This window comes from Panthera uncia, chromosome A2, assembly GCF_023721935.1.
Source record: "Panthera uncia isolate 11264 chromosome A2, Puncia_PCG_1.0, whole genome shotgun sequence".
In the NCBI taxonomy this organism is placed as follows: Eukaryota; Metazoa; Chordata; class Mammalia; order Carnivora; family Felidae; genus Panthera; species Panthera uncia.
In genome coordinates this window covers 84,567,666-84,581,521 of record NC_064816.1, presented here as the reverse complement: position 1 = coordinate 84,581,521, position 13,856 = coordinate 84,567,666, and the positions used below count along the sequence as shown (strand labels likewise).

The window sequence follows — 13,856 nt, the reverse complement described above, 5'->3', positions numbered from 1 at the left end:
GCAATTCTTGAGGGATTTATTTTTATATTTTTGTCCTTAGTTGTTATTCATTTTTAATGCTATGATGTATTATAACATGTCTATCAAATTTATCATGGCTCAAATTACAGGGCTTTAGCAACACTATTTTTTGCCAAGTGAATGCAATGGAGAATTTGAAGCCACACATGAATCTTAAGTTTCAGTACAGTCCAAAATGCACATTAGTCATTGAAATTCATTTGCTTTTCTAGAGTGAATTTCATTTTTTAAGGATACATATGACCTTTTTTTAAAGGTCAAAGTTGGCATCAACTTTAATTTTTTAAAAATTTTCTTCTAAGGAATTCAAGGCATTTTAATTTTTTTTTAAATGGATGGTTGAATTACCTCCTAATTCTACAGAAATCATAAGGCTTCATTAAATCTCAAAACCTTGATGTATAATCATTGGGAGATATTTTTTCATGGGTCTTTCATATAATTCTGCATATCTGATGAATAGAGGCCCTAACTGCCATTTTACAGAAAATTTTAAAGGATATTTGAAGGATATTTGTATAGGGAAGAGACTTGGAACATAGTGTCTCCCTCTTAAACAAAAGGCTGGTTTGCAAGCCTTGAGCAGCTAGAGGTAGTGTCTCCCACGGGGCACAGGGCAGGTATGCTTACCATCCAGTACAGTAAACTAACATCTCCCTCAATATATAATGGCAAGCATGCTTGTGACTATAATAAAATATTCAGGTTCCCTTAACCCAAGGCTTCTCTGCTGTAATGGAACTCAGTGCACGTACAGGTTGTCACCAGATCCTCTTTATACTGTGCACTAGGAATTGGAGCTTGGGGAACCAGCATGGGAATGCTGGTACAATGACTATTATTTTTGTGGGTAATAATGTCCTTTGTCTCTGATTCAAGAGCCACGTATATTCTGCCAGCATGAATGAAACTGTATTTGAATAACTTGTTATCATCTAAGTTAGAAAAAAATCATAGACCCTTTACAATTCTTGACAATATTGGTTATAATTTTCTGCAGGCATTTTAGATGATGAAAGACTATGTTCACTGTGTTCATTTTTTTTTAAGTTTATGTATTTTTGCGGAGAGAGAAAGAGACAGAGCGTGAGTGGGGGGAGGGGCAGAGAGACAGGGAGACACACTATCTGAAACAGTCTCCAGGCTCTGAGCTGTCAGCACAGAGCCCGACGTGGGGCTCGAACTCACGGACAGCGAGGTCATGACCTGAGCCAAAGTCGGATGCTTGACCGACTGAGCCACCCAGGCGCTCCCGGACCACTCATTTTTCGTGAAACACAGTGAAAATCTTGTCTTATAAAAGCCACAGAAATGAACATAGATTTTTATGCACATGCACATATGTATGTGTTCTTCTCCTTGGGGGTCAATATCAGGTAAACTGAGCAAAGTGATTACAGTTTAAATTCAGCATTCAGAAGTAATAATAATAATAATGATCACTTGAGGTGAGCTTAGTATAACATACAGAATTCTGGAATTACTATGTTACATACCTGAAACTAATGTAACATTGTGTGTCTTCTATGCTTCAATAAAAAAAGAAAAAAAATATCCACACAAGTGGACTAAACTAACACTCAATGGGAACTTAGTGTATATACCACCTGCTCTAAATGCACTGCTTTTATTAACTAATTTTTGTAACTCGTATTTGGTTATAGGATACATGTTTTCCTGGTGCGCCTGGGTAGCTCAGTTGGTTAAGCGCCTTGATACCGCCTCAGGTCATGATCTCATGGTTCGTGGGTTTGAGCCCTTGTCAAGCTCTGTACTGACAGCATGGAGCCTGCTTGGAACTTTCTTACCCTCTCTCTCTCTGTTCCTCCCTTGCTTGTGTGCACATGCACACACATTTTCTCTCCCAAAATAAATAAATAGGCTTAAAAAAAGATATGCAATTCCTTTCAAAGCAACTGGAAGAATCAGTTTTGTATCTTAGGTAGAAGATGCATCAAAAATGAAGCTTTGGCATTAAAGATATTTTAGAAACTAGATTTTATTCATATTTTGAATTAATGTGTTTTATAATATGGCAAAATAAGACAGTAATTATTGTGTTTGAATTGCTATGGACCGAGTCTGAGTCTCATATATATAAACTTAGGGTTTGTTTCTTGTTTTGTTTTTTTGGTAATCTTTTGAGTTCGGGATTAAATTTTAAATGCACTTACAAAGTAAGGCTAGCACTTAAAATAGGAACAGTATGTAAAACTTGAAGAGAGTTTACAGATTTTAGATTATATTTTTTAAATTGGCTCCCTCCCTCAGTGGTTGAAGTGAAATTCATATATTTGGCATTGGTTGACAAACTGTTATCTAGATTTGATTGGACACTGTATTTCATGCAGATATCAGTATACATACTTTTAGAGTGTAGTAAGCATTTTATGCTTTCTAAGGTTTATTAGAATGATTTGGACAGTTCCTCTGGGGTTTTCTAACTACATAGTTAGCAGGTGTTCCAGGTCATACTGACACGTAGCTTCTCATGGTCATCTTTGGTATTGTTTGTCTATGCACTTAATCTTAAGGTTTAGATTTCTGTTCATTTTCAATGCGTATGCTGACCATCGTGTCATAGATCTAACATGAACTCTGGAAATATTTTTCTTGGATATGTTCTGTCTCAAGGCAAATAGGTTATGGTCAACTTTTGACTGTTTTTCTTTGATTTGTTCATGTTGCAATAAAAATCGCCATTATGTCTATCGGACATCACAAAACTTTCCTAAAGTTCTTTTTATATCATTTAATTTTTATATAGTTTTCTTTACCACATTTTTAAGGGTGGTAAGGAAAACAGGATGCAAAATTATAGTATCTAAAAAATTGACACTATTTCAGGAGACTGAGAATCTTAAACTTTGTTTTTAGCTTTTATGCATTTAGAACAGAACACTCTTGGAGATTGTCATAATCACATTCAAATTGAGTGCTAAGCACACTAAATATATTATACTCTCTATCCTATATGCTATACAACGTATTAAATATAGACTGCCTGTGTGTATATATGTACGTGTGTACATGTGTGTGAATCAAAATATTTTTTTGGTATTGTGTTTAAAGAGATACCAAAATTAGTATAACTTATTGATTCTAAGTCTTAATATGCATTTTAAAAAGAATAACCATTTGCATTTGGAAACAGAATGATCAACCAATAAGTTGTATTTTTCTTTTTAAATGGATCAGATCCATGTTCCCCTTATAATATATCACAATGAGCTGTTTTATGGTAGTAAGTTATATATATAGCCTTTTATATGTTAGGGTTTGATCAGAGGCCAGAACTTGTATGAGCAATGTTAAAAAGGATTTTGTAACAGGGACTTGACCTTATACAGTTGTGGAAGATGGTGGAGAAATCCATGGATTTCTGGAATCTATTGCCCTTGAGTCAGGTGATGGGCCTGACATTGTTGTGGGTCACCAGGACTGGCACTAGGGAAGAAAAGCTGACATTAAGTGGGGAAGAGCAAGGACCAACTGAAACTCGCAAGGATAAACTGTGATCCACAAGGACAAACTAGAGTTGGTGTCTCTTTTACCACTTCCAACTTTGATGACTTGGGTGACCTACAGAAGAAGCTGATGCTTTTTGCTATGGAGCTGCACAAGTACCAGGACCAGATCTTACAGAAGCTAGCAAATAAGATCTGGTAGAGGGTGCAGGAGGGGCAGGCCCAATGCTAACATGGTGGCCAGCAGATCAGAACAACTTTGGGACTTTTATGGTTGCAGTTCAACTTCTGCCTTGCACATCTCATGCAAAATACTTTATGGCCAATCTTAACCAGTTTATGGAAAAGGGAATTCTACACTGTAGTTCCAGCTTATCTCAAGTGACACAGTACAGTTCTGCCACAACTTTTTAATAATTGCTGCATTTGCTGTTTGACTGACAGTGATTCATGCCATCTACCACTTTGATGGAAAGAGTGACTATAACTTATAGTCCTCCACTCGTGGAAGACTGGAATTTTATGAAAATTCTAATGAACAACATGTAATTTCCCTTGTAACAAAAATGGGCACATATTTTTAATATTCCATACCAATTTTACTAAATCCACCTCTCCTTATCCTCAAGTATGGGCTTAAACTCCCTTATCTGTCCTTAAAAGGAAGGAACAATTCATAATGGAGTTCTTGCCAAAGGTATTGCACACTATAGTGAATGGTGTGAGAGGTGAGCATAGGTGGAAATATTCAAATCAAATAAACAGATGATTTCCTATATTAAGAATAAGTTAGGGGCACCTGAGTGGCTCAGTCAATTAAGCGTCTGACTTTGGCTCAGATCATGATCTCACCACTCATGGGTTCAAGCCCTGTGTCTGGTGCTAACAGCTAGGAGCCTGGAGCCTGCTTTGGATTCTTTGTCACCCTCCCTCTCCCTCTGCCCCTCCCCCACTCACACTCTGTTTTTCTCTTTCTCTCAAAAATAAACATTAAATTTTTTTTTAAAAAAAGAATACTATAACCAGCTGATTATTTAGTAAGTACTAAGTTATTATGGTAAGTACTTTACTATATCACTATTCTCATTTTTAGTTGAGGAGACTGTGACTCAGAGATCCTAAGTAAGTTTCTGATAGCCACACAGCAAATGAAAAATGTTGCCTGAATAATTCTAACCCATGTCTGACTGACTTTTAAAGCATCATATTAAAACCTCCATGCTATTTCTGTTTTGTTATTAATTTATTACTTTTGCTCTATATGTTTTTTTTAAATTTATTTTTTTATTTAAATGTTGTCTGTGCCCAACATGGGGCTCAAGCTTATGACCCCAAGATCAAGAGTCACATACTCTTCTCACTGAGCCAGCCAGATGCCCCTATATGTTTTCCTTAAATTCTCTGAGAATACCTTTTCAAGTTTGAATATCTATTTTAAAAAACTAACATCTTTATTAAATATTCATATAATCAAAATTTAAAATTCTAAAGGTCCAAATTTTCATTGTATTCAGAAATTATTTCTAAAATTAATGTATGTAATATATATGCACACATATATCTGTATATGTGTGTATATACATTATAGTATATACAGATTATATAGTATATATGGAGTATTATAAATGGCTAAGGAATCTCAATATATTAGAAAATATATTAAGAGAACATTTTATATTATTAATTAATTAACAGCATTTAATACTTTTGATATTAAGACTCCAACCAAAAATGTTTTCACTTTTCATGTTAGACAAGGTAGAAGGTAAAAGAGAGGTATATGTGAATGAAATCAAGCATTCCTTTAAAATGTGGATTTCATTTTTATTTCTCCTTCCTCATGGCTATATATCATACATAATTAAAGATGCAGTTTTTCTCCCTTATTTGAGTATTAGATTCTGTTATGAGAAAGTATATATGTTAGGAATAAATATGCCAACTAATTCTATCCACAGTAAGCCTCTTTAAAAATTTTTTATGTTTATTTTTGAGAAAGAGAGGGAGAGAGAGACAGAGCATGAGTGGGCAAAGGGCAGAGAGAGTGGGAGACACAGAATCCGAAGCAGGCTCTAGGCTCTGAGCTGTCAGCACAGAGCCCGATGCGATGCAGGGCTCGAACTTGTGAACTGCGAGATCATGACCTGAGCCAAAGCCAGAAGCTTAACCAACAGAGCCAACCTGGTGCCACAGGAAGCCTTTTTAGATTGTAACTCTACCTACTTGGTGTAAATCATGGACTTAGTTGCTGTAAGGCATGAGCACCAAGTACTCAACATGTTGCATAAAATTGGAAACCACATAGTATGGTTGAAATCAGAGTAGGGATTTTTGACTACTTAAATAGTTCTTCTGGCTTGGCAGGAACATTTTTAAGTTGGTTTCACATAATACTTTATAATTGTATGCTTTCATTTGAATATAAGATAAAGAAGGTTTATTTTTTTACGACCACCTACAATCAAACAACTCAAGTGAATGATACAAATGTGATAATTAGATTGATAGCACAATATGAAAGAAAATATAAGCTAAAATGTAGATGTTATCAGTTTCTCTGGTCCATAAGTAACTTCTAGAGCTTCACAGCAGTCAGTCCTGAGGTGAAAAGTCAGTCAAGTGGGGCATCTTAACAGAAATGAGTATTTACATAAAATGATTTGGTAGCTTTGTGTAGGAGTCTTCATTTAGTCTGTCACATAACTCGAGTCACTTTAAAATTTAATTTTCATCTGTTACAGGTTTAAAGATGTTATAGGTCAGTTAATATGACTAGGCTTACATTCTTAAATAACTAGCCATGAAATGACACCAATTTTGTTGTCCTAGTTGAATCATTGTTTTAAAAAAAATTCTGAAATCAAAACACAACAAAACAAAGCTTTGAGGTGAACAGGTCAGTTGGTTTTATTAGTCCATCATTTTTCTTGATAATGAAGGTGAAAATGTCTCCCAAAATGGATAGAACAGCCTACTCACCATATCACAAGGTGCATGTTAAGCAATTCCAGGTCACACATTCAACATTAGATGGTTAATATTATAATTAGAACACAGTTAAGTCTTAGTTTTATTACCTATGCCTCTTTGAAGAAGAGATATATAACATCCCTTAATGAATGCCGAGGTATTAGAAAGACATGATTATGGATGATTAGGTCACAGCTGTAATAGCATAGTGTTAAAAGAAAAAAAAAGAGAAAATATTATTGCTAGATAAGTATGAAACAGCTTACATAGAGGGATGAAGTGAGTGACAGGAACAATCTCACGGATTACTGCTTTGGCACGAAGATTCTAGTATTCAGCCAGCTTGCCAAATAAATTGACCAGAGAAAAAGAAAGTCAACAGATTAACTTCAGGAATTAAGCTTATTAATGGATTTTCATGCAGAAATGTATCCACCCATCATGATAGGAAAAGGATTCCTTTGCTTTCGCAGATGGTAGATTAAACATTAAAATATTTCTACATAAACTACATAGAGACTTTTTCTTCTAAATGAATGTTCGCTGACCTGAGGCAATACTACACTATACCCATTCATTTTGGGCGGATTTTTATTTGAACCAGAACAAGTTGTTAGATTTAATCATGAACTGAATATATTTGAATAGAAATTGTTCATCTTCACAGCCTTCTCTCCATTTTTCTCTTATTTAGAGTAACATTTCACTGCTCCATCCATAATTTAAGAACATGCAAGGAGGTAATTGGAATTGGAGGTAAATTACATTCTTTTGTAGAAAGTATAATTATCGGAAGTTAGTTAAAAACACCTCAATTCTGTTTTAATTTTCATGCATGGAGCAGTTGTTTTGACAGATGGATGGACTTTATTTTTGTAACCGTCCGGGAAAAGTCTGCGTAACATAGTCTAATCAGTGCTACATATTTGTAATGTTTGTTTTTGAATCACAGTGCATTTGGCTCCTATATCTTTTTTCTGGGGGTAGACATTTTCTTTCTAATTTATTTTTCCAGGCTAATATCTCTTTTGTTTAATTCCTCTATCAATTTAATCTGAAAGCACTAGAAACATTGAAAAAATAAGTGTGAACGGTTTGTCACTAGGATGATGAATCATTGTTCTTCAGGTGCAGCCTTGGGGTTTACTGGTTTATTATTGCCCTTACTTTTACTTCTAGGAAAGTTAACAATTCATAATGCTGTTGGTCTGGAGTACATTTCAGTAAAATAAGAGGTCAGTATGGTTACCTGACTCTTGGGAAGACAACTTGTTGCTAAACTTGTCTGTGTATATCAACTTAAATTCCAAAAAGGATCAAGGTTTGAAAAATGAATTCATTTTGAACTGATTACATTTTCTTTATTACGTTGTAAATCCGCCGGTGCTGAGCAAAGCAGTGCAGTAGTTTAATGCCAAAAAGTACATTACATTCTAAGTTTTAAGAATCGTCATGGTTCAAGAAAAGGTCAGAATCACTCTTCTTCTGTCTCCCTAGAACAGAAATGTGTGAAGTGTGTTTCCTTTTTCTGCCACGCTTCCTTCTTTTTTAGAGGAATGTCCAGGCTGCTTCCAAATAAAATGAGTATCCTGTTTTGGAACATTCAAAAAACAAAAACAAAAACAAAAAAACCTTGGCAGCAACAAGCTAGAGAGTGAAGGCAAATGAATGACAGAATTGATACTCTTTTATGTAGGTTTTCTGTTTAAAGAACAATCCTTGCTAACAATGTCTTCTTCACATTTTTGGTTCTTCTCTGTCCAGTACTTTTAATTCACTGCTTCCATGCAGCTATTTTTAGCCAATTTTGAAAGTACTTCATTCACTGTCTTTGTTTCATTTCAAATGTCTTAACCTATTCTGTAAACCTAAGAAATTTCTCTCCATTCTATTTGCATCAACCTTCCTTTCAAAATAATGCTGAGCTAGCCCTGGGGCATGGCAACATTACAGCCTGCTGCCAACTAGGAGAGTTCACTAGGGAAATGAAGGGGATCATTCCAGGCCTTAGGCCAATTGGGTGGGTCTAGTCCCTTTGTAGCACAGATAGAGTCTGTTATCAGTATTCTCAGTAGAACCCTTTGCCAGGTTTCACAGCTATAATCTTGTGACTGATTTTTTTCCAGCAGCTCTGTAGAGGGCTAGCTGTCGTACTATAGTAATACTTCTTTGATAGTTAATAGACAACAAACTAAAATTATGATATGCAGTGTGGCTCACTTCTGTAGTTTTAAGAACCCTGAGTTTTTCAACCACTAATTATTGCTAATCAATTACCCAGTCTATAAGAGATATAAACTCACCAGCCTATTGATTTTAGGACTGAAAACAGTTACAGAGATGGCATGAGTCTCCATTTGTCTTTACAAGTATCCATGCTCATAAAATGTTTCCTTTTATTGTTGTCCCAGAGAACTAGGGTCTCTTCTCAGATTTCTAGGATGCACTTAGGTGTTACTAATGGGATTAGAGAATTTGGATTTGTATTCAGAATTGCATGTGTGTCTTTTAAGGCATGGCAGGCAAACTGGAAGCCTGTTCTTTTCTAAAATGAACAAGATGTCCATCTGGTTCTGCCACTATTATTTATTAGAATATTCGTTTGCTTACCAGTATATACATAGCCATTTACTTGGTTTCAACATACGGTGCCGGAACTGGTTATTTATAATCATGAATGCTATAATACTGAGTCCACAATTAGGGATGGCTGTCTTTATGTAAAAGAAGAGTATGTGGCCACCTACATGTTTCAAAAAATGGGGTGCTGTGAAACATTTTCCTGAAAATACCTTCTTTGCAAATGACTGAATATTCTTTAAAGTACAAATAAATCCTTTGGGTAAGACTTATGAATGGCCTCATTTGTAAATGAGTTTATCAGATGTTTCCCTCTGCACAACCTCTTTCCCCTGCCTAGACATTCATGCCCTATCCTCTTGGGAGGAGAGAAACTGTTGCAGAATGGGCAATTTGTTGCTGAGAGTCTTGGAAGTTAGGCTCTGTTTCGTCTAAGATGTACCATTAAATGTGGGTAAGATCCATATACTCTTTAAGTTAGGAAATTTTCCTTCATTGCAACTTCTAAAATTAATTGATTTGAGAGCTTAATTTTATATGCTGCACTGCTTTACCAGACAAAGAGTCAGGATTTAAGTGGCAAAACAGTGGGAGAAATTAGATGTTTATTTTAGTTACTTCCCTAAACTACTCAGCATATGTTAAGAAAGTATGAGGAGTCATAACTTGAAAGTTACATATTTTACCTTAAATAGGTCTCATTCATCTTTGGGGCAGTATATTAACAGGACACCCTTAGGTTTCATCCCAGAAAAATCAGTGGTAATGGAAAGCAGTTATGTGAATTTAAATAACAATTATTCTGCTTAAGTTTGGTTGTCTGCTCCTTACTATGGGGGCAATAGAATTAAGACCAAAATTATCAGCTGCAAACACAGAATACAAACATCATGTGGAAATGTACTTACATCATTGTAACACCTCAGTTATAAACACCAACTGACTACATAAGTCCAAATGCATTCTGAGCTTTCACTTGAAAAGTCACATGTTACAAAGAGTGAATTTGGAAGTGTTACATGCTTTGAGGTGCTGAGATCAACACTATCTTCTATTATATTTGCCAGCCTTGCTCACATTAGAGTCTGCTTTTCATCTTTATCTGCATTTCTAGTTACATATTTGGTTCTTATTTCCAAATGTTTATAGGTAAAACACAAACTTAGGATAATCTATGATCAATAATAAAATAGTTTTTGATGGAAGTTTCATTTGGCTACTTTCAAAGTGGATATTATGTATTCCATGATGAACTCATACTTTCTACTTATATGTATGTAATTTTTAAGATTCCTTATATGGTTAACAGACCATAACATTTTATTTGAAACTATTTTGACAGTTTGGGTTTTCTTTTCTTTTTTTTTTTTTTCTTTTTAATATTGATATAGATTCACCTATTTAAAAATAATTTTGTGAGGTGCTTGGCTGGCTCAGTCAGGTAAGGGCCCAGCTCTTGATTTTGGCTCAGGTCATGATTTCTTGGTTCCTGAGATAAGCCCTGCATTGAGCTCTGCGGTGACAGCATGGAGCCTGCTGGGTATTCTCCCTCTCCCTCTCTCTCTGCCCCTCCCCCATTTGTGTGTGCACACATGCTCTCAAATAAATAAATAAACATTAAAAAAATAATGAAAATATTTTGCAAAAACTAAGTCTTTTCTGCTCTGGATTTTTTGGGTAATAAAATTATCAGTTTATATTCTGATTATCTGATTTTTCTCCCAAATCTTTCAACAGGGACAAAAGGCTGAGATTCCTATTTGTTTATAGAAAAACAGTTTCTTTCACAGCACCTGCAGGTAGAATATATAGAAAGGAATTAAATGGCTTTGTCCATTTTATTTGTTTTTATTACATTTTTTTTTAATGCTCATTTATTTTTGAGAGAGAGAGACAGACAGACACAGAGCATGAGCAGGAGAAGGGCAGAGAAAGAGGGAGACACAGAATCTGAAGCAGGCTCCAGGCTCTGAGCTATCAGCACAGAGCCTGATGTGTAGCGGGAACCAACAAACTGTTTGTGAGATCATGACCTGAGCTGAAGTCGGATGCTCAACTGACTGAGCCACCCAGGTGCCCCTTTCTCCTTTTTATTTTTCAAGTGATCTTTTATTTCAGAAGATACAATGGCAGGTATATCTAAACTATAAATAATAAGATATGACTAGAATATCTCCTAAGAACTACGCATTCTTACCTGTGGGATTTGTGGCTCATTGGGCAGGGAATGCATGTATGGGTTCATGGGTTCAGGATGTCCATGAACCTCCTGAAAATATTTGTTAATTATAGCCACTCCATAAAAGATCTTTCCACCTACAGACATTCAATACTCTAACTAATCTTCCCTATTTCATAGAAATATACTCTGCATTGTCTTTGAGGCTGAAATTATGTTTTGGAGAGGAGGCAGCTTTACTTTCTTAGACTCTATAGAGGTTACTAGTGAGCAGAACTGAAGTTTAAAGGCAGGCACCCATCATTATTGGCTACTACTAATGTTTAAAATTCATGTTTAATAAAAAGCTTTATTATCTTTTATTTTTGTTTTACTATTCTAAACTTAAAGCTTATTTTTGCAAAGAAATTTCATCAGTGTGTGCTTTAAGTAATCTTTAATTAATCATATCATTTCCTGTTCCCCTCATCTCTAGAAAAGTCACCTGTGATTAACAATTATCTATACCTTTATTCCACTTTTATATAAATAAATTACAGATAGTTTTAATGAACTGTTATGGAAGACAATCTTTTATTACCCCCCCAAATGATAAGAGCTTTTATAGTTTATTTCATTAGATAATATGAACAAATAATAGGATAATAAGCCCTAAAGATGTTGTGAAAAAGACACAAAAGAAAAGAAATCTGTTCAAGCATGCCTAGCACCCTAGAGGATACCTCAGCCATGCTGACTGCTAGAACTCACTGGTTTTCCTTTTGTTTTACAGAAAGAATGTGCTAATTTCATCAAGGTGCTTAAGGCTTATAATCAGACTCACTTGTACGCCTGTGGAACGGGGGCTTTTCATCCAATTTGCACCTACATTGAAATTGGACATCATCCTGAGGTAAACTAAAGCTGGCTTTTAAAAACTGGTGTTTGTCCATGACCCCTTCCTATTCAAATGCTTCATTACTAATTTCTTCAGCTCATTTAGCTTCTGGTTTGCTATTCAGTGGGATCTACTTCAAATTCAGATGCTGTTATTAATTTTAATCTGTGAATGCAAAAAGAATGAGACCATCACTCAACGATAACTATGGAACAGGAGGAAGGAAGGAAGAAAGCATTTGCTTTCGCCCTGGATTACAGAGTCCAATCCATTTTGCATGTGCAGCAGATGTCAGCAGGCTGAATGTGTACTGTTTTCTCCTTCATTTGTATATTGCCAGCTTTCCCCTCCATTTCCATCCTCCGCCAGAAGTGTCTGCCACCCCAGTTGTTTTCTTCTGCCTAGGGATTAAGGAAGGATGCCATACATGTGCACAATGGTCTGATCTCATGTTTGACCTAAATTATTCACATTTGTGTTCTTACTCAACTAAGCTTTCTTTCTCTATTTTGAGCTATAATGTTGGCAGTATGGAAAAAGAAATGTTTCTTTAATTGGTTTAATATAAGAGATGTTTTAGTTAGGTAATTAAAGTTAGGTAAGTTTAAGTAACACTAGAGATTAGGGAAATACTGAAAGGAAAAGTTACGGATATTGAAAGTGGTTCCATGAATTGGGCTTACCAGTAAGCCTTCAACTATAAGCCCTTTTATAATTTTTTGGCACTAAATGCCAAAAAGAACAAATGGTGAGAGCATCATTTGTGACAGAATTTTCTTCCAAATTGGAATTCAGAGATACTCAACAAATAAAGGATTTATTTCTCCAATATTTTTGAAATCCTGAAGATAAAATATAATTCACATGTGAGCCACTTCTCTGTAACTATAGATTCTCTCCCTAAATTTTCTTAAGGTGTCCTAGGTGATACAAAAATGTTCTTTCAGCCCAAAGGTTTAGAAATCAAAACAGTCTGTGCTATAACATCTTTGTAGACACCTTAGAGACTATGTGGTTTCTAGACCAAACACAATTATTATTACTTAACTGATGATCCTGGAAAGATGAAAACACTTTTCCAAGGCCTCACCAGTGTAAGTATTTGCTCCTCATCAGCCGGTTCCCCCTGATGCATCCTTCCTCCTTCTTTCCCGTACAAGCACGTATAATATACTTGCTGACATACCCAAGAGTTTTAAGTAAAAACTAACTTTAAGGAAAGGCAGTTCTACTTAAATTACTTGTTTCGTATTGATGAAATTAGGAATAATCCCTTGCACGTGATCCAGGAGACTTTGTATGCTTGACTTCCAGCACCTCCTGGAGAAATCTCTCCCTCTTTGCTTTCTTCTCATCTGTTCCTATAGTCAGGCACCCCAACAGTTAGGCCTGGGGTAATTGCCTCACTATTCTGTACTCTGGAGAAAGCTCTAGAGAACTCCTTCCACATCGTATTGCACTTTTTCAGTCTGTCAGGGATCATGCTGTCCAGACAGAGCAATGGAATCAGGAGAGCTGAGCTCCTAGCACAGATTAATAGAAAAGACATGGGCTGTGAAGTCACATCTGGCTTCTGATCTTGTTCTACAACTCACTAGCTTTGGACCCCTGGAAAAATTATTTAACATCTCAGACTCTGTCTCATGCTATGTAAAACAAAACTGAACAAAACCCCTGTTATCCTCAGTGTCCATATATTGTAAATGAGAGGTTGACTTGTTACCTCCAACTGCCTTCCAACCCTCCTAGTAAGGGCATGACC

The 13,856-nt window shown here is 35.7% G+C and overlaps 1 protein-coding gene across 3 annotated transcripts in view; it reads left to right on the top strand.

Moving 5' to 3' along the window:
* The window catches only part of SEMA3A (semaphorin 3A), a 465,628-nt gene that overhangs the window by 322,191 nt on the left and 129,581 nt on the right, over positions 1–13,856 (top strand). For all 3 annotated transcript variants that reach the window (XM_049641371.1, XM_049641370.1, XM_049641368.1), the window contains one exon: positions 11,990–12,109. In XM_049641371.1, the coding sequence (XP_049497328.1) occupies positions 11,990–12,109 (120 nt within the window). The remainder of the gene's footprint in view (positions 1–11,989; positions 12,110–13,856) is intronic.